General features: G+C 35.6%; 1 protein-coding gene across 1 annotated transcript in view; it reads right to left on the reverse strand.

The window, feature by feature from the left end:
• Positions 1-16061, reverse strand: part of CLCA1 (chloride channel accessory 1) — a 31943-nt gene extending 15882 nt beyond the window's left edge. Inside the window, exons 1-5 of the mRNA XM_037816048.1 lie at positions 15900-16061; positions 11511-11651; positions 11268-11415; positions 4996-5101; positions 667-844 (exon numbers count right to left, since the gene is read on the reverse strand). Of these exons, the coding sequence (XP_037671976.1) occupies positions 667-844; positions 4996-5101; positions 11268-11415; positions 11511-11651; positions 15900-16061 (735 nt within the window). The remainder of the gene's footprint in view (positions 1-666; positions 845-4995; positions 5102-11267; positions 11416-11510; positions 11652-15899) is intronic.
• Between the last annotated feature and the right edge of the window lie 4526 nt (positions 16062-20587).

Here is a 20587-nt window from a genome sequence, read left to right on the forward strand (position 1 = left end):
TGAAAAAAGACTAGAAAATAAGAGGGGCTCTCCACTAGTCAGTTAACTGGTACTTTTAACCGATACTTTTAATATTATTTTGCACAAATTTGCTGATCTATATTTACATATCTATACTTCAGCATTAAATGGATAATTAAGTCAAGCTCATTTTATGACTTAGCATTTAAAGAAGTTATTTTAAAACAGTTTAAAGCTACTAGAACTATTTACAAATGTCCAAAGGCATCTGGCACTCTTAAAAAGACAGAAAATTTCAGTTAACAATTAAAAGCAAATACATAGAGCTCTCGGAAAGTCAAATTAAGGGCTACTGATATGTTTTTATTAACTAGTAAAAAGAACTGCCTAAAACCTGGGGAATTTTCTTATTTAAGTAAAAATTTGTGTGCTTGTATGCCTTTAAGTATATTTGAAGTAATTCTAAGCATTAATTAGAATTAAAAACTAGTGTGAGGGAAATGATGGAAATGAAAGAGTGAACATAAGGGATCAGAAGACGATAGGCTTTTATTCCTGGTTTTGCATTCCCAGTTTGTCTCACAGAGGATCAGCTGCCCTCTGATGGTTTCTCTACATTTTGATCCCCTCTTGGGCACCAGGGGCAAAAAAAAAAAACCTCATTAAATCCATAAAAGCCTAGAAAAAAAAAAGTAAGATACTTACAGAATCAATACTTTGTGAAAACATTATGGAAGTCTTCACAGTCTGTACTGCATCTGGGATGAACTCACATGCTTTTTCAAACTCTCCTGTATCTTTGTTGGGTCTGCATGTTCTGGTGATACAGCTAGCACCCTGACACTTCGTCACTTGATTTTTACCAGTAATATCTGCCGAACATCTGAAAATATGTTAAGATTAGATGTTTAGTTGATATAATCATTTCAAAAGGTTAGACATTGTGATCAGTTTCTGATAGACGGTCTTGTCTTTGACATCCTCTCATAATTTAAGAAACAAATAAACTCCTTCAAACAGCAAAATTATTAAATTCTCATCAGAATAATTTCTATTTGCAAGGAAGTGTCTGAGGGGCTCCCAGCACGGTATCAGAATTTATAGGAGAAAAGCTAAGTGTGGCTTTTCTTATGGCTGCTATTAATAAGGACCAAAGTCCTTGATGACTTCTTAATCCTTTCCTCTTATTCCTGGAAAATCAGAAGCCCTCTTTTGTTGCCATCAATAGGATTGTGGACATCTCCTGATGTGTTTTTCTAATTAGTTTACTACATCATGTTTTCAATGCATATAAAAGCATAGTTTTTATATGCTCACAGAGACTTTAAGTTGTTCTTTATATTTTATTCTTATAGGTTTTACTGCTATTAAAAATGGTATGCTTTTTCTCCAAACCTTATTTTTAAATTATATTAATTTTTTTAGTATATAAGCAATACATAACACTACAGAAAATTTGGAAAGTAACAAAAAAGCATAAAGGAGAAAAGAAAAAACTTGTGTCCTACCATCAGAAATAAGCTAACAAGTTGAAGCATTTCCTTTTCTCTCCATACACAGGAATAATATTGCCCATATAGTTCTCATTTCCTGCTTTTAAAAAACTTAACGTTTCAGTGTAGTTAAAATTTAGTACAGTATTTAATATTCTTTCAAAACATGATTTAATAAATTCATAACATATCTTTTATATTCTAATGTGAATTTAGCCTAATTTATTTATCTTTGTTCTCAGCTTGTCAGTAATAAAAATAACACTTCAGTGAATAAACAAAGTTTAATATAAATTTTTTACTTTATTTCCAAATATTTCCACATGACTGATTTCCAGAGTGGAATTATCAGATCCAAAAGTTTGAACATTTTAAACCCTGTTGATACAGCTTGCTCTGTCATTTCCTAAGAATGGATTTTTAAACATGAAATTACTAGGTCAAAAAATAGGGAACATTTTTGAGATTTGAAATTGCTTTCCAGAAAACTTGTGTCAATTTATACCTCTAACAACCGTCTGTGAGAGCATTGATCCCACTGACAGTAACGTAGGTACTAAATGATTCTCGTTGTCTCATTTGTACCTTGTTGAGTATTAGTAAGTCTAGACACTTTTATATGTTTATTAGATATTTTTACTTCTCATTTTGTGAATTATTCTTCTCTTTCGTTAACTTTTCTATTAGGGTGTTATTGTATGTTTTTTTACAGATTGCAAAAGTTCTTTATGGATTAGAACATTAAGCTTTTAAATGTCTGCCATTTTATTTTTGAAAAAAATCTTTTTCATTTTATTTCCCTTTTAATTAGTTTATGTTTGGTTTATGTGCAACAAAATTTGTATGTAGCCAACTTTGTCATTCTTTTAAATTGTATCTTCCAATTTTTGAATGCACTGAAAGACCTTCACCATGTAGGGGGTTTGATATTTATTAATATACTTCTAATTGTTTTATGATTTTATTTTTGTATTTAATGTGTTGATCCAATTGGAAGAGAATCAATTTTTTTCCACACTTGCAGATTTGCCAGGTACAACTTTCCTCATCAATTTGTAATTCCACCAGTATTAAAGTAATTTACTGTTGATGAAAATATCTATCAGTCCACTTTGTTTTAATTAATATAGTTTTATAGTATATTTTAAATTTTGATAAGAAAAAATCCTCTTCATTGCTGTTCCTTTTCAAAAAATGTTCTTGGCTACCATCTATTGAATGAACTCTATGAATTTTTTAATGGGGTAAAATAGATGTACTTTTGACTAGAGTTTTATAAAACATAATTTGGGTGGAATTCACATGGTTCATAAATTGAAAACCTCTCAATTTATTTTGGTCTTCTTTTAAATCCATTAGAAGAGTTTTATAGTTTTCTTGAAATGTGTCTTCCAGATTTCTTCTGAGAGTTTTTCTTACTTTTATTAGACCTTTAATTGCTACCTTGAATGGAGTATTTTTTTTCATTAGTTTTTGAACTGGTTATTGCTAATATATGGGAAGGCACTTTGAATATTTGTTTTATATCTGGTCACCCAATTGACTTCACTTATTTGTTTTAATTTCAATTTATTCCTTGTGTTTTCTAAGTATGTGAAATTAGGTAAGCATGTCAGCTGCCTAAAAGCAATTTCCATGTATTCCTGTCTAAAAAAGGTTAGGTGGCTCTGGTAATAAGGACCATCCTCAACTTCTTCCTGGGTCAATCTCTGGTGTTTCACTAGTAAATATGATGTTGGCTGTTGGCTTTCAATAGATATTCTATATCATATTAAGGAAGTGACCTTCTTTTGTGGGCAGTACTGCCATTTTTGTGTTTGCTTCTAGACCTTACAAATAATAATTGAAAAGTTTGGAAGATAAGGGGAAATACATATTATTAATATATTATAAAAAATTTATTTTTAAAAAGATATGGATGGCAATCATGTCAGCTTTGCTATTGTGGTATACATAGTTATCTATGGTAGGAAGAGCATGTTGTATAAGATTTTTCTAGAATATCTCTAGAAAGGAATATGTTTGAATCAGCTTTCCCCTCAGGAGAATATGTAATGTTTAACTGTCTGGAAGCTTAGAAAAGAGAAGCGGGAAAGGCAGATGTCAGGTTCGGAATGGTGACCATTCACTGAGTTTTGAGAAACTAAACCAACATATGATCCCATCAAGGAAGTAACCTGGGGCTGTCATCCGTATAGTGCTGTTGATACAAGATGAAGGAATTTGGTGAACTGTGCACGGCTCTAGGAGGCAGAGATGCATCCCATGCAGAGAATTCCAGGCCAAAAAGGTGAGGATATGTTAGTGTCTATTTGCGCCTAAGGAGATTCAATGATGAGGGATAATAAAATGGAAGTGGACCAAGTGGGCATACTTTGAATGTAATAATGAAAGGGAAAAGTGGAGAGGAATAATGCTTCTGTGGGAGAAATGGGAAGCCAAGGCTGAGTTCTGAGCCCAGCACAGCACCCGCTTGGAAGCAATCGTATCAAGTAAATATAGTAAATGAACCAAAGCTGAGCATATCTCCTTAATAGCACCCAGGCTAGTAGGACTGGAAGCAGAATTGGCAAGGGGTATGTAACAACTCTATTCCTCTTTAAAAAGAGGGGGACATTTTGTTTTGTTTCACATTCAGAAATAAGTATGGAATTTTATCAGATTCCTTTTGAGAACTTATTGGAAAACTTATTCATTTTTCTCCTTTAATAACTGATATATTAATCACTTACCTAATATGACAACATTTTGGATGTCTGGAAGACAGCTAACTTGACCCAAGTATGCTTTTCCCTTAATACTACCAGATCTAATTCACTTTCCTTTTATTTAAAAATTTTGCCTCTATCTTTTTAGAGAGCCGTCTACAAAATTCTTTTTTGAGCCATCTGTCAGGTTTTAGTCTCAGAATTATGCTAGCTTTTTAAAATAAATTGGGAAATTCCCTCACTTTTATGTTTGTACCAAAGTAGTTAATATATACTGAAACTACCAGTTGCAAGAACTCTCTAATAAAACCATGGGGGATAAGAGCACTTTCCAACTTTTCAGTTTGTTTTCTGTGGCCACACCACAGGGTTTAATTCAAACTGAGAAGTGTTTGTTTTATTTTGTTTTGGCTTATATTTGGCTTGTCTTTCAGGTAAGTTTCACTATCCCTCTCAGGCCCATTCATACTGTCCAGTCACACAGATGTCATTCTGCCCTCAAGCTCTGTTTATGTCACTGATTCTGGTTTCTCTTTTAGGTACAGGAAGCATGGAGACACTGAACATAGCAACTATGGATTTCTTATAGTTGGCATATTTAAAAAGGGGGCAAATGATTTGTAGCTGCAGAGTAGAGAAGTAAACTACTTGAAGCTCTTATGAAATGAACAATAGTGGCAGTCTTGTGGAAACCTAAAAAAGCAGGCACTAAGAGAATGAATTATAGGTAGAGAAATAAGAGAAAAGACTAAGGTTTTTAAAGCAATCGATTCAAGAAAAAATAGTTTGAAATTTAAAATAATTTGGAAAAAGTTAAATCAAAATATACATACCTTACTGGTTTGTTTCTTCCATTGGATAAGTAGAATTTCTGGTCATTATTGTACTCATCAAATACCCCCCATCGCAGATGAGCCCATTCATGAACAAATGCCCTACCTGTGGGAGAATATTTTAAACACTCAGTTAAGGTGAGAATGGCAATACTGATTCTCACACTTGGAGGAAAAATTCTTTTGAATGCTTATTATGTTCTGCTATGTTTATTTATTTATTTTTGATTAAAATTTTGATTTCCTTAGAAAGGAAAATCTAAGGGACAACTGTATGTTTCTATAAATTATAAATTCTTGTTTTGGCTCATTAATTGTTAATCAGGTGCCAGGCAGTTATTTGTACAGAGATGAAACAATAGCCCTGTCCTCACATGGATCATAGTAGGATTAATGATGCACATGATCAGATAGCTACAGTGCCTAGCGGTACAAGTGCAATGATGGAGGTCAGTGAAGGATGCCATGGGACTCAGGGGCATTCACAGGGCAGCCAGCCAGCACCCTCAATTCTTCCTTTTCCTTCAGGGCCCACATCCAATCAAACCATGGCACCATGGCTTCTTCATCACCATATTTGGGCACATGGTGTTCTAGAATTTAATAGGCACTTGTTATATTTGGATTAATCCTAGTGATTTATGTGCATCTTTGTTTTTCTAGAATGTAACTTCCAAAGTAGGATGAATTTGGAGAATTGGGCATATTAAGGAAGGGCTAGTGTCCCATACAAAGGATTTGGACTTCATTCTGTAGGTGCTGGGGAACAACTGATGGCCTCTTAAAGGTAAGGGAAGATTGTGAGAAGCAGAAGTAGAGATACAGAAAGAATACAGGCCAGGGATGGGATAGGATATGGTGACCCCAATGGCTGGCATGGGGGAATGGGGCAGGAGTGGGAAAAGACAGGTAAATCAGTTCAACACATACTTATTAAGCTATATGTTGAGAAATTTCTGTTCCTGTTATGGAGTGTTATAAAAGAACAACAAAGAGGTCCATTTGACACCTCTTTCTGAAGTGCTCTACGGATGGAAGGTGGGAGATGGAGGCACCAGGGGTTCTTTTGTTTGCTTGGTTGTTTTTTTTCTTCCTTGACTGATTAAATGAAGAAAATCAAGTCCAGTTCTGGAGGATTCTAATCTCTGTGAGATAGTAAAGAAACACGATACCAGCTATTTTGTAACTAATCACATTTGATTATACTTGGGAAGTACATATTATTCTCCATTACTTGTTTCTTTTACTATTTCCTCCAAAGATTGCTCGTATGAAATTTTTAAAATGTAATTCATATGTTTCTATACTAAAGAGTTTATTTTGCTAAGGAAAATTGAAACTTTTTATTCAGTTAAGGCTTTGAGAGCTGGACTGCAAGGATATGCTTCCTGCTACTCAAAGTGTGGCCTGTGGCTGAGCAGTCTCAGCGTCACCTGAAGCTTGTTAGAAATGCAGGTTCCTGAGCCCCACTCCAGAACTACTGAATCAGAATCTGCATTTTAACAAGATCCACTTATAATCTGAATCCACCAAACATCTGAGAGCACTGTGCATCTCCAACATCTGGTAGCTACCCCATGAATTTCAGACAGGAGGTTCACTTCATTCAGGTGCAAGTCACCTCATGGGTTCATTGAAACCTAATTCAGTGATCTGTCTATTCATTTATTTGACTGACTCCCCTATTGACAAATAAAAGCCAAGGGATAAAATGGTTGAAGTAAGGACAGCTTTTACAGTAATAACATTGAATGTTCATGAATTAAACTCCCCAATAAAAAGACGCAGAATAACAGAATCAATAAAGAAAAAAAATATATTACCCATCTATATGCTGTTTACAAAAGACCCATTTTAGACTTAAAGATACAAATAGGTTGAAAGTGAATGGATGGAAAAAGATATTCCATGCAAGCAACAACCAAAAAAAAGTTGGGGTAGCTATACCAGTATCAGACAAAATAGACTTTAAATGCAAATATATTATAAGAGACAAGGAAGGACACTATATGTTAATAAAAGGGGTAATTCACCAAGGAGAAATAACAATGATAAATGTGTATGCATCCAATCAAGGTGCTCCAAAGTACACGAGGCAAACACTGGCAAAACTGAAGGGCACAATAGACATTTCTATATTAATAGTGGGAGACTTCAACACACACTCTGTTCAACAGATAGAACAACTACACAGAGGATCAGTAAAGAAATAGAAGACCCAAAAAACATGATAAATGAATTAGACCTAACAGAGGTATATAGATCTTTGCACAAAACAGGTCTTAATAATTTTAAAAAGATTGAAATTATTCAAAGCACTTCCTCTGATCATAATGGAATGAAGCTGGAAATCAATAACTACTGAAGAACTGGAACTTTCACAGATATATGAAAGTTTAACACACTCTTAAACAATTAGTGGGTTAAAGAAGAAACTGGAAGAGAAATGAGTAAATACCTTGAGATGAATGAAAACAAGAATACAACATATCAAAACTTATGGGATGCAGTGAAGGTGGTGCTGAGAGGGAAATTAATAGTTCTAAATATCTACATTAAAAAGGAAGAAAGAGCTAAAAACCAAAGTCCTAAATGAACAACTAAAGAAACTAGAGAACTATCAGCAAACTAGCCCTAAAGCTAGTAGAAGAAAAGAAATAACAAAGATTAAAGTGGAAATAAATGAATTGGAGGGAAAAACAATAGAATCAATAAAACCAAAAGTGGGTTCTTTGAGGTCAACAAAATCAACAAAACCTTAGCTAGACTAACAAAATCAAAGAGAGAAGATGCAAATAAACAAAATCAGAAATGAGAAGGAGGTCATTACCACAGACCTAAAGAACTAAAAATAAATCATAAGAGGATGTTATGAACAATTGTACGCCAACAAACTAGACAACTTAGATGAAATGTACAATTTCTTAGAAATACGTGAACAACATATACTGACTTGAGAAGAAACAGAAGACCTCAACAAACCAGTCACAAGTAAAGAGATTCAATCAGTCCTCAGAATCCTCCCTACAAAGAAAAGGTCAAGGCCAGATGGCTTCACAGGGGGATGTTACCAAACATTTTAAGAATTAACACCATTCCTGCTCAAACTCTTCTGAAAAGTTGAAGAAAAGGGAACACTACCTAACTCATTCTTTGAAGCACCATCAATCTAATACCAAAACCTAGTGAAGATACTACAAGAAAGGAAACATACAGGTGAATAATGAGTAAAGAGATTAAATCACTAATCAAAAACCTCCCAACAAAGAAAAAATTGTTTCATAGGTGAATTCTACTAAACATTCCAAGAAGAATTAACACAAAATTCTGCTCAAACTCTTCCAGAAAATTGAAGAGAAGGGAACACCCTCTAGCTCATCTATGCAGTCAACATCACTTTCATACCAAAACCAGATAAAGATATTACAAGAAAAGAAAATTACAGAGTAATTTCTCTTATGAATATAGATGCAAAAATCCTCAACAAAAGACTCGCAAAATGAATCCAACAGCACATTAAAAGAATTCTACACCTTAATCAAGGTGATTTATCCAGGTATGCAAGGTTGGTTTCAACATAAGATAATCAATTAATGTAATACAGCACATTAACAGTACAAAGGAAAAAAACACACACAGTCATCTCAATTGATGCAGAAAAGGCATTTGACAAAATACAGCACCGCTTCTTGATGAAAACACTTAGAAAACTAGGAATAGAAGGAAACTTCCTCAATGTGATAAAGGGCATTTACAAAAAATCCACTGCTAACATTAGATGGAACGCTTTCCTTCTAAAATCAGGAACAAGACAATAATACCCACTGTCACCATGGTTATTCAACATTGTACTGGAAGTCCTAGCCATAACAATTAGGCAATGAGAAGGAAGTCATTACCACAGACCTAAAGAACTAAAAAAATATCATAAGAGGATGTTATGAACAATTGTACGCCAACAAACTAGACAACTTAGATGAAATGTACAATTTCTTAGAAACACGTGAACAACATATACTGACTTGACAAGAAATAGAAGACCTCAGAGAAATAGAAATAAAAGGCAGTCACATTGGAAGAAGTTAAAGTTTCCCTATTTGCAGATGACTTGAAACTATGTACAGAAAAATCCTGAAAAAATCACAACAAACCACTAGAACTAATAAAGAATTTAGGAAAATGGGGTACAAGATCAACTTGCAAAAATCTGTAGTGTTTCTATACACTTACAATGAACAATCTGGAGAAAAAAAATCAATAAACAAATTGCATATGCAATAGCAACTGAAAGAATCAAATACCCAAGAATAAATCTAACCAAGGATATAAAGGACTTGTACACAGAAAATTACAAACGTTGCTAAAAGAAGTCAAAGACCTAAATAAATGGAAGGGTACTCTATGTTCATGGATTGGATGTCAATTTTACCCAAAGTGATTTACAGATTTAATGTAATCCCAACCAAAATTCCAACAGCCTTCTTTGAAGAAATGGTAAGTCAACCATCAGCTTTATATGGGGGGGGGGGGGGGGGTAATGGGCTCCAAATAGCCAAAACCTTCTTGCAAATGAATAGCAAATTTGCAAGAATCACTCTCCCTAGTCTTAAAACTTATTACAAAGCTACAGTAATTAAACAGCAGAAAGACAGATATATGGTCCAGTGAAATTGAATTGAGAGTTCAGAAATCAACCCTCATGTTTATAAACAACCAATTTTTGACAAGGGTACCAAAAGCAATTCAATGGTGAAAGAATAGTCTCTTCAAGAAATGGTGCTGGGAAGACTGCATAGCCACATGCAAAGGAATGAGGGTGGACCCCTACTTCACAATGTATACAAAACCCAACTCAAAATAATCAAATACCTAAATATAAGGACTAGAACTATAAAACTTTTAGAAAACAGCATCTTCAGGACCTTATTTTAGGCAATGGTTTCTTAGACTTTACACCTGAAGAACAAGCAACAAAAGAAAAAATAGATAAATGGAACTTCATCAAAATTAAAAACTTTTGTGGATAAAAGGACTTTGACATGAAAGTAAATGACAACCTACACAATGGAAGAAAATATTTGGGAACCACATATCCAATAAAGATTTAGTGTTCACAATTTATAAAGAAGGCCTACAATAGAGAGTTCTCCAAAGAAGATATACAAATGGTCAAAAATCACATGAAAAGATACTCAACATCATCAGCCACCAGGGAAATGCAAATCAAAACCACAATGAGATACCATTTCACACCTAGTAGAATGGCTACTGTTAAAAAAAAAAAAAGGAAAATTAAAGTGTTAGGATATGGAGAAATAAGAATGCTCATTCATTGCTGGTGGGAATGTGAAATGGTGCTGCCTCTATGGAAGACAATTTGGCATGTCCTCAGAAAGTTAAGTATAGCATTACCATAGGACCTAGTAATCCCATTTCTAGGTGTATACCCAAAAGAATTGAAAGCAGGGACTGGAACCGATATTTGCACACTAATGTTCATAGTGGCATTATTCACAAATTGCCAAAAGATGGAAGAACCAAAGTGTCCATCAACTGATGAATGGATAAATAAAATATGGTATATGCATACAATGGCATGTATGTATTATTCAGGTGTGAAAAGGAATGAAGTTATGATACATGTGACAACATGAATGAACCTTGATGATATCACGTTGAGTGAAATAAGCAGACACAAAAGGACATTATATTATCTCATTGATATGAAGTAATTAGAATAAGCACATTCATGTCTGAAACTAGAATATAGGTTTCCAGGGCTGGGATGGGGGTAGGAAATGGGGAATTAATGATTAATTGGTTTCAGAGTTGCTGTCTGGGATTATGGAAAAGTTTTGGTAATGGATGGTGGTGATGGCAACACAACTTTCTGAACATAACAGCACTGAATTATAAATTTGAATGTGGTAAAAAGGGGAAATTTTAGGTTGTATATATGTTATCAGAAAAAATTTTAAAAAAAATAGGACTATACAACACAAACAGGGAACCCTAATGTAATCTATGGGCTGTTAATAGCACAATTATAAAAATGTTCTTTCTTCAACTGTAACAAAGGTACCACACTAAGGCAATGTGGTATATAGGAGCTCTGTTAATAAAAGGGTGGTGTGTGGAACTCTGTATTTTATGCATGTATTTTCTGTAAACACAATTTCTCTAATAAAAAAATAATTCCATTGTTGAACCATATGGAACATAAAATTGTTAAATTAGCAGAATATAGTAGAATATTTCATCTGTACCCATACCTTGTGGTCCATACTCTTGGAACAGTTTTCCTGCTAAGAAGTCAGGTGTGAAATAAATCTTTTCACCCTTTTCTCCACACATTCCCATCTGCTCGGTATAGGGTTCATCGTTAGCTGGAGGATTAGGTACAGCAACTAGAACATCAGCCTGAAATTTAAGAAAAAGTTTTTATTATCACAAAATTTCAATAAATGATTTGACCTTATTAACACTGGAGTATTTTGAATACTTGACATTCTCACATTTTTGTAGGTCTCAAGTTTTGGTCTCACATACTCAGGTTTTGTCTTCCATTTTTCAGGAATCAAAATGGCAACATTTTTGAAATAAAATCTTTTTTCTGTAGCTTCAAACAGGTATGGAGATGCCTGGGTCACCATGTCCTAGGAAGAAAGAAAACAAACAAACAAATACAATTATTACTGAAAATAGACTAAATTGCAAATCATTCAAATTTACATCTGCCTGTCACATTTTTAAAGACTATCAAGATGGGAAGGGTAAATTTGGGAATATCTTTATTAATAATAATAGCTAGCTTTTTCTGAGCACTTACCACACATTCTGCATCACAATGTAATGGTTAGCAATGCAGACCAATGTCAGACACTAATCCTTGGTCCATCACTTATTGGATGCTATTCAGGCAATTTCCTTAACTCCACCTGAGCCTCAGTTCTACCGTTTACAAAATGCAAAATATTACAGTGACTGTCTCATAAGATTGCTGTAGAAATCAAATGAAGTCTAGCATGTGAAGCACATGGAACCATGATTTCTTATCTCATTGTAAGAGCTTATTAAATTTAACTATTAGTTGCATTTCATTTAGTCCATTGAGGGCCAATATACCTTTGAGGCAGAAACGGAGAATTATGGAGTATGAGTCTATACTCTATACAAGAAATTCAAGTCATGACTTCAGCGCCTGCTGACTTTTGCAATTTTGTAGCTTACTAAATGTTAGGATAGTATTTATTTTTCATATAGTACTAAGAGTTAGATATAAGGAAGTTGCATCATTATATAATTTCTTTTTAAATTACACTTAATTTTATTTCTCTAAAATGAAAGAGCTGTAGTGTAAAACTATAAATGCCTCTGCAGGTTCCCCGAGACACAACATGACACGTAGTAGAGAGGATATTACAAGTTATTTATTATAGGAAGGCGGCACTGGGTCCATTAAAACTGAAAACCACTGTCCTTGACAGTGAATGCTGAAGGAGGAAGGAAGAGGACTAAAGACTGAGCTCTAGGGGCCGCTAGCATTTAGAAGGTGGAAGAGGAGTCAGCATGGGAGACTCAAGAGCATCCAGTGCGTGGGAAGGAAACCAGAAGCCTCAGAAGGAGTTCATCTGTGTCAAATGTTGCTGAGCCAACCAGTAAGGTGAGGACTAAGAACTGGCCACTGGATTTAGCAACAAAGGGGTGTGGTATGGAGACAACAGCCCCATGTGAGAGGATTCAAGCGAGTGGGAGGTGAAGAATTGGAGGCAGTTTTTCTATAAATCAAAGGAGAATAGAGAAATGAGGCAGTAGCTGGAGGAGGACCTCAGAGCAAGGGGATTTTGTTTTGTTTTAAGATAAGAACCCGTATGACATTTTTGTATGCTATTGGGAAAACATTTATAATGCAATAGAAAAAAAAGGGATCATTGCAGGAGCAAAGGCCTTGCTGGAGTGGATCAAATTGGCTTGACTACAGTGCCTAGTGGGTTGGTCTTACAAAGGGTTCACCATTATACAGGAAATTGAAGCAGTACTTGGAAACAGATGCAGAGGGAATCCTGCTCTATCACTTCCTAACTGGACAAACTTGGGGGATTTATTTTATTTTATCTCTCTGAGCTTCCGTTTATCCCTTTGTAATAGTGATAATAATGGCTGTCTTTCTAGTTTTCAAAAGTGTGCTTAATGATTTGCATTTCTCTCTACAAACAAACCAACCAGATTTAACATTGTATCATCTTGTAAAATAAAAGAATGGAGTCAAGATCACCAAACATCCATAAAAGGAGTGTAAAAACTTCGTCAGAATATTATATTACAATTTGACATAAGAAAGGTGAATTTTCAGTGCCTCCCAGGAAAAAAAACAATGAGCAGCATGAAATCCTTTCGTTGATAGAAACATAAATAAGGGGTCTTTGCTTTGGTATCTGTTCTAGCTTTTGAGAAGATGATCTTATGCCCAAATAAACATTTCAACTCCTGAGGCTTAGAGAAGGTTGAGGATGACAGCTTATAAGACAGGCTGGAAATTTCTTAAGGACAGGGATAGTATATTGTTCACCATTGGATTCCTAGTTCTTGTAATGGAAATGCTCAGTAAATATTTGTTGAATGAATGAGCAAGCATATGAATGAATGAATGAATGAAGTAGTTATGCTCCAATAGTGCCAAACAAGCCATGCCTGGCACCTGTGCACTGACCCCTAAATACTCTCATTGTGTATCTTCATGTGTATGTGTGCATGGAAGAGAGAGAGAAAGAGAGAAAGCACGCTTTTCCCTGACTCTCACTTTTTCAGTTGTTTGAAGTGGACTCTCACTGTCTCTGCAACTAGTAAGATTTGCAAAGAGTAAGGTGCAGTCAATGGAGCTGCAGCGCCATCTGCCAGTCTTGTGAGTGGGAAAATGTTGGGTACTGTCCTGAAGAAGCAAGCATTTTAAGAGCTGACTTAGAGGCTTCTGTCCCTACAAGGGCAACAGGGGACAAGTCCCCATTCAGGAAAAAAAAAAAAAAAAAGATTATTGGGCAGAGTGAGGGATGACTGGAAAATATGGCAAAGTCCATGGTGAGGTCCCTCAACTCTGCATATCTGGAGCATCAGATGGGAAGAAACTTTTCATTAACTACGCAGTTAGAAACTTGGAGAATGCTACTGTAATTAAATCTTTAAATGTTCCTCATACAGAGAAGGAAATGGTAGAAACCACCTTATCTCATGCTCAACTCATTTAGGACTCATCAGAAAGCCAATTTAATAATTGTAGTAAGAAATACATTTCTCAGGAGGAAACCTGAAAGATAATGAGATGAAAGCACTTTGAATGCTCTAAAGCACCCTACAGATACAAATTACCATTATCATTAAGAAAAGGCATCTATGTTCTCCGTCTGTATTCCTGACCCTCACTGACTGTCTAGTCAAGAACAGAAACACACTGGCCACACTTTTCTCCCAACACATTTACTTTTCTGTTGTTCTTCATTTTTTTTTTCATGCCATTTCCAAAGTTTGGAGACAATTGAGAAATTTACCCAAGGTTTCTGATTGTTGAAAGAGAGATTTCAGAAGATATGAATTTTACCAATCCTAGAATTATCTGACAGTCTTCAAGTTAAAGAGGTAAGCTTACCCCACCACCACACCTACAATTTTCTAGCACCAAACTCCCTCCTGGCAGTAGAGGAAGTTCTGTCTCTAAACTTGACCTTTCTGAGTTTGCCCCTGCTCACAGTAAAGAACCTATGGGGAGGACCCTCAGGGCCCTTGAATTATTAACTTCTGAACTCATACACTCAGGAACTTTGCTCAGAAACATGCTTCAGTTCCTTTGGCATGGTTAAGAAGGATGACATTTTCCTCTTGAGAGGGATCAAAAGGGGGACTAGTGACCAAGGACTACATCCAACATTTATTGAGCCCTTACTATGTGCCAGGAACTATCATGCATTTTTAAAGCTATTTTTTTTATTTTTGAGATAATTTTATACTTACAGAAACTGGCAAACATTGTACAGAGCTCCCATATATCCTTATATCCATGCATTTTAAAATTTAATCCTATAGAGGAAGAACTATTATTATCCTCATTGTACAGACCAGTACTCTTACTCATTACACAATCCTGCGGCTATGTTATAAAGCATCTCCCTGTTGTCTGTAGCTGCTTGCTGTTAGACAGCAAGAACCCCTCTTAAGTATTCCAGTCTTGACCATGGCCTTCTCTAATCCAACTACTCCAACTTTAAGACCCTTAAATGCTTGTCGGGGCAGAAAGAGTCTTTTCCATCTCCAGAGGAGTAACAAGTGAGGTGCTGCAGTTCAGCAGCCCTGAGGGGATCCCTTGCATTGCAGCTGAGAAAATGCAGGGTTTCCTCCTGTCAGAAGGGTCAGTGTTGTTCTTAAGTAAGTTACATCCTGGGGACCTATATTATGATCACAAGGAAGGGGGTTATGATTATGAGAATAAAAGGAGAATCTGGTATGCGCCAAGGCTAAAATTAGGCAAAGGAATTACCGTCTGGGCATCTCACAATATCTGCCAAATTTAGTACAGAACCGAATAATTTTCAATGAAGTAACTCACAGCCAATAAATATAGCCACCATTTACTGAGCAATAACAATGTATCAAGGTCTGGGTTATGCACATTGCATTTGTTTTACTATCCCTCACAAGAATCCTAATGGTCAAGTATTATTATCCTCCTTTTACAGATGAAGAAACTGAAGCTCAGATATAAGAATAAGTTGTCAGGGTTGCCCAGCTGGAGTTATTCTCTCCATCACTATATATATTATATATATATATATAAAATATATATATTATATATATATATATAAAATATATATATATGTATATATACAATACACAGATAATTGCCATTTCAGACTTACCTTTATTTGTTGAATGAGTGTTTCATCTTCTGGCACATTAGGGTCAATTGCAATGACAATGCCTTCATAGCCATTATTATTCAGTTGAATGAGTGAGTTGCTCAGGGCCCCTTCCAGAAGGTAAAGAGCTAAGATGAAAACAGAACTCTTAAACGATCCCATTGCTGCACATCTCCCTTTGACTTCTCTCTTTGGAAAATGCTGGTTTTGGAGGTGTCCTGTTTTACCCTTATATATATGAATATATAGATAAATATTTTTGCAAGTTGTCAGAGGTGTGTTATCACAGGACTTTAACCTCTTCACCCCAAATTGTTTCATTATTGCATTTACCTCCAATATGAGGAACAATTACTTGGTCTTAAATTCTGTGTACTTTAAACTATTTCATTTTGAAGGAAGCAGTGCTCTTGCCTTAAGCTGTGCCAGGTGCTGAGAATGAGGGTGGGAAGCCCACACCCAGTTCCTTGGAAGAAGTCACAGGTGACAAGCAGCTTGGCCACTGAGAGATTTATTTACTTCTTACAAATATTTGCCCAACCATAGACACCGACCCACCCAAGACTAACCACCGCCATCACCACCGCCTCATGCAGCAGAGGCCTGACTGTTGCCCTTGTTCAATGAGCATTCATTAAGTGTAACCCATATATCCAGTTATCCCCTCATGGTGGTCCTTGTTGCTATCCCTCATCAACCTTGACATAAACTTCAGCATATCTTGGCATTCCTCTTAGACAAACCACTTGCACCAAAAGTATTAACAAGCAACATACATATTATTGAAGGTTTTCAAAATAAGCTCCCTAAGTTTTCTCATCAGATTTCTGCTTTCTCTCTTCCATATCTCTTACCAGTCAAAAGCATTCAAATTAACAACAATTAAAGTATTTTGCTGAAACTAAATGTCACTCATAATATGAATATGGGCTGTCAGCTACTGCATAGATTCTTTTTTTAAGTTTTCCAAACATCAAATGAAAATTCAAATTGACCTGTAAGTTTCCTGTATTCAAATTACTTGAAATATCTCTTTATTCTATTACTTCATTTGGTCTTCACTTGATGGTAAACCTCAATTTCATCTTGTCTGTCCTTTTTGTCTTGACATTGGGTCATAAAAATTAAACTAGTACTGATTGGTAACATAATCTCAAGCAACTGAAAATAAAGCATTGAAATAGAGAAGTACTCAATTGAAAAGTAGTTGTCCAGATGATCCAAAATATGCTTTTATATAAAAATATGTATGCATTTAGCATACATATGAAATTTTTAAATTTTTAGATTATTTAGAAGTCTCAGACCTCCAACTATATGTGTCTTTGCTTGGGTTTCCTAGAAAATAGAGCCTAAGGTAAACTTACATGCTAAAAATGAATTTTGGAGTTTAATCACTGAGCAGTGAGAGTGAGGGAAAGGGGAAATGCGTTAGGAAGCAATGAAAGATAAAGTGTTACTATGCTGGCCACCGCCATATAATGAAGGGACCCAGCAGGTCACCCTGCAGTGCACCTACCCTGACCATGCCTTGGTACCATGCCTTGGTACAGTCCATTGGAGGGAGGAAGGAGACTGTTTGACTCCCTCTCATGTCCAACAGGTAATCAACTCCCCTGGACTTCCTGGCTGTGTCATTCAGCCCTAAAGCAGCTTCCTGGGAAGAGTGGTGCCATGTCCGATGGGGTGGGAGCAGCCAGGGATTCCAAGTGGTGCCTGGTTGGACTCAGGCAGCAGAACCACTTGTGACTGCAAGGAATTGATAGTGACTGAAGGTAAGATGCAACCAATACAGTTCACTCCTTGATCCAGTTATGACCCTTCATCATAACCAGCTGCAACATTAAAAGGCAGGATTTGCTTTCTTTGTGAGTGCAAGCTGTCTCATTTTTTCCCTGAGAGACAGTATAATTCCAATCAGTCATAAAATCTCCTTCAAAGTGGTGGCCTACTGAAATCATCTAAAATACCTAAGAAAAGAAGGTTATTGAAATAAATTGCAATGCTCGCTAGTACAGCTGGTATTGAGACCATTATAAAGTATTTATCATCTCGTTCCTTCACTACTCATTCTTGATTTCTCTCACTTTTAGCCAGTATTTTGGCTGGCCTATGTCATTTGCCTGTTGGGGTAACTTTGCCCTTCATCCCTGAGGGGTCTGAGTTTTTAGTTGTCCTGCCCTTGTTGGGTAGCAGTGGCTGCTGTTGCTTTTGACAGGTGTCATTTGGTGTGACAGACCCAGGTTTGGTGTCTCCCCAGATTCCTTTGGCCTTCCCTGGGTCTTGGATGCTTGTTTGATGGAGAGTCCTGGTTGCTGCCACAGTTGCAGCAACAGTTTCCTAACAACACTGGCTCTTCTCAGTGTCCCCCAGGGAGAGGGCCTGGTTTAGCATGGCCTTCACTGTGCCCGCTGTGGTGGGAGTTCTACTGTCCTTGTTTCCCAAGTCTGGCTTCCCAGAGGCTTTGGTTCAGATGAAGCACTACACCATGAGACCTGAGATTTGGCTTCATCAGCCCAGATGGATCAGATAACACAAACCAGGGGTGCATGGAGTTAATGCCCTCCAGGACAAAGACATAGACTATTTCCAGCACCCCAGAAGTCAATAACTTCCAGCCAATAACTCTCCAAAGTAAATCACTATTCTGAACTCTATTGCCACATACATCAGTTTTTCATGTTTTTTCAGCCTCTTATAAATGGAAATACACCGTAAACAGTCTTTTGGGTCTGACTACATTCACATAACATTTCTTCCATGAGATTCAGCATGGTGTTGCATGTTGCAGGAATATGTTCTTTTTTCATCATATTCCATTGTAAGAAATATACTACAATTTATTTATCCATCCACTGTTGATAAACATTTGGATTATTTCCAGGTTGGGACAATTATAAATAGAGCTTCTATGGATGTAAGCCTTGATTTTAGTTGCGTATTTACCAACAAGGCAGCTAAACGTGGAGTTGCTGGTCACAAGGCATACATGTCTAGCTTTAGTCAGGACTGCTAAACATTTTTTAAACCAAATGCTTTTAAAGTGGTTGTACGACTTACTCCACATTTCTACTAGTACATGATACTGTCAGTCTTACTAATTTTAGCCTTTCTAGTAGGAGTGTAGTTATATTTTACTGTGGTTTTAATTTGCATTTTTTCTGATGAGTGTGTTACTAAGCACCTTTTCATATGCTTATTTTTCATTTGGATATTCTACTTTAAAAGTCTTGCTATCTGGTAGTGTAGGCCCTTCAGGTTCGTGTTTCTTCAAGATTACTGTGTCTATTTTAGATCCTTTGCATTTTAATATGGAATATAGAATCAGCTTCTTATTCCCCCCCACACCCTATACACACCTGCTTGTTTTTGATGGGATTGTATTGAATCTATAGATCTGTTTGTAGAGAATTAACATCTTTACAATATTGAGCCTTTGGTTCATGAACAGGGTATAGCTCTTCATTTTGAATTTTCTGTAATTTCTTCATCAGTGCTTTATAATGTTCAGGGTAGAGGTCTTGCACTTATTCCTAGGTAATTTTGGGATGTGATATTGTAAATAAAGTTTGTTTACAAAATTTCATTTTCTAATTATTTATTGCTGGTATATGGAAATACAATAGATTTTTATATATTGACTTCATATTCAGTGAGCTTGCTGAATTCACTTATTATTTCTAGTAGTTTTCACTTATTATTTCTAGTAGTTTGTAGATTCTTTTGGGTTTTATGTGCATGTAGTTATGTCATCTGAGAATAATAACAGATTTACCTCTTACTTTCCAATCTATCTTTTGTCTCTATTCCTTCCTTTGTTGCACTAGTTAAGAGCTCCAGCACAATGTTGAACATAGACGGAGAGAGTGGATATCTTTTTCTTATTCCCAACTCAGGGGGAAAGCATTCTATATTCATCATTAAATATGATATTATCTAGGATATTTTGCAGATACTCTTATCAGATTAAGAAAGTCTACTTCTAGTTCCAGTTTGTTGAGAGTTGTTTTTTTGGTTTTCTTACGAATAGTTGTTGAATTTTATCAAGTGCTTTTTATAAATCTATTTATATGAATATATGATTTTTCTTTTTTATTTTTGTAACACGGTGAATTACCTTGATTAATTTTTCAATGTTAAATCAAACTTTGATTTCTGGCATAAGTCCCACTTGATCATAATGTAGCATTCTTTTAATATATTGCTGATTCAGTTTGCTAATATTTCATTTAGGACTTTTGAATTTGTATTTCATGAGAGAGATTAGTGTGTAATTTTCCTTTCTTGTAATGTCCTTGCCAGATATTAATATTAAGGCTGTTCTGTTCTATCAAGGCAATTTGGAAAGTATTTCTTCTTTTTTTTTCTCTAGAACAGTTTGTGTAAGACTGACATTATTTCTTCCTTATATTTTCCTCTGGCTTTACCTTCACCTTTAAAGTTTTGTTATGCTATATTTTCATTATCATTTCATTTTAACTGCTTTCCAATTTACATTGTGAGTTATTTTTTAACCTGTGGGTTATAGAGAAGTGTGTTGCTTAATTTCTAAACATTTGGGAAATCTCTAGCTAATCTATATGTTGTTGAATTCTAGTTTAATTTCACTGTAGTCGGAGAACATACTCTATGATTTAAGTCCTTTGAAATTTGTTGAGACTTGTTTTTTGCCTCAGCTTATGGTCTAG

Source organism: Choloepus didactylus, chromosome 2, assembly GCF_015220235.1.
Source record: "Choloepus didactylus isolate mChoDid1 chromosome 2, mChoDid1.pri, whole genome shotgun sequence".
In the NCBI taxonomy this organism is placed as follows: Eukaryota; Metazoa; Chordata; class Mammalia; order Pilosa; family Megalonychidae; genus Choloepus; species Choloepus didactylus.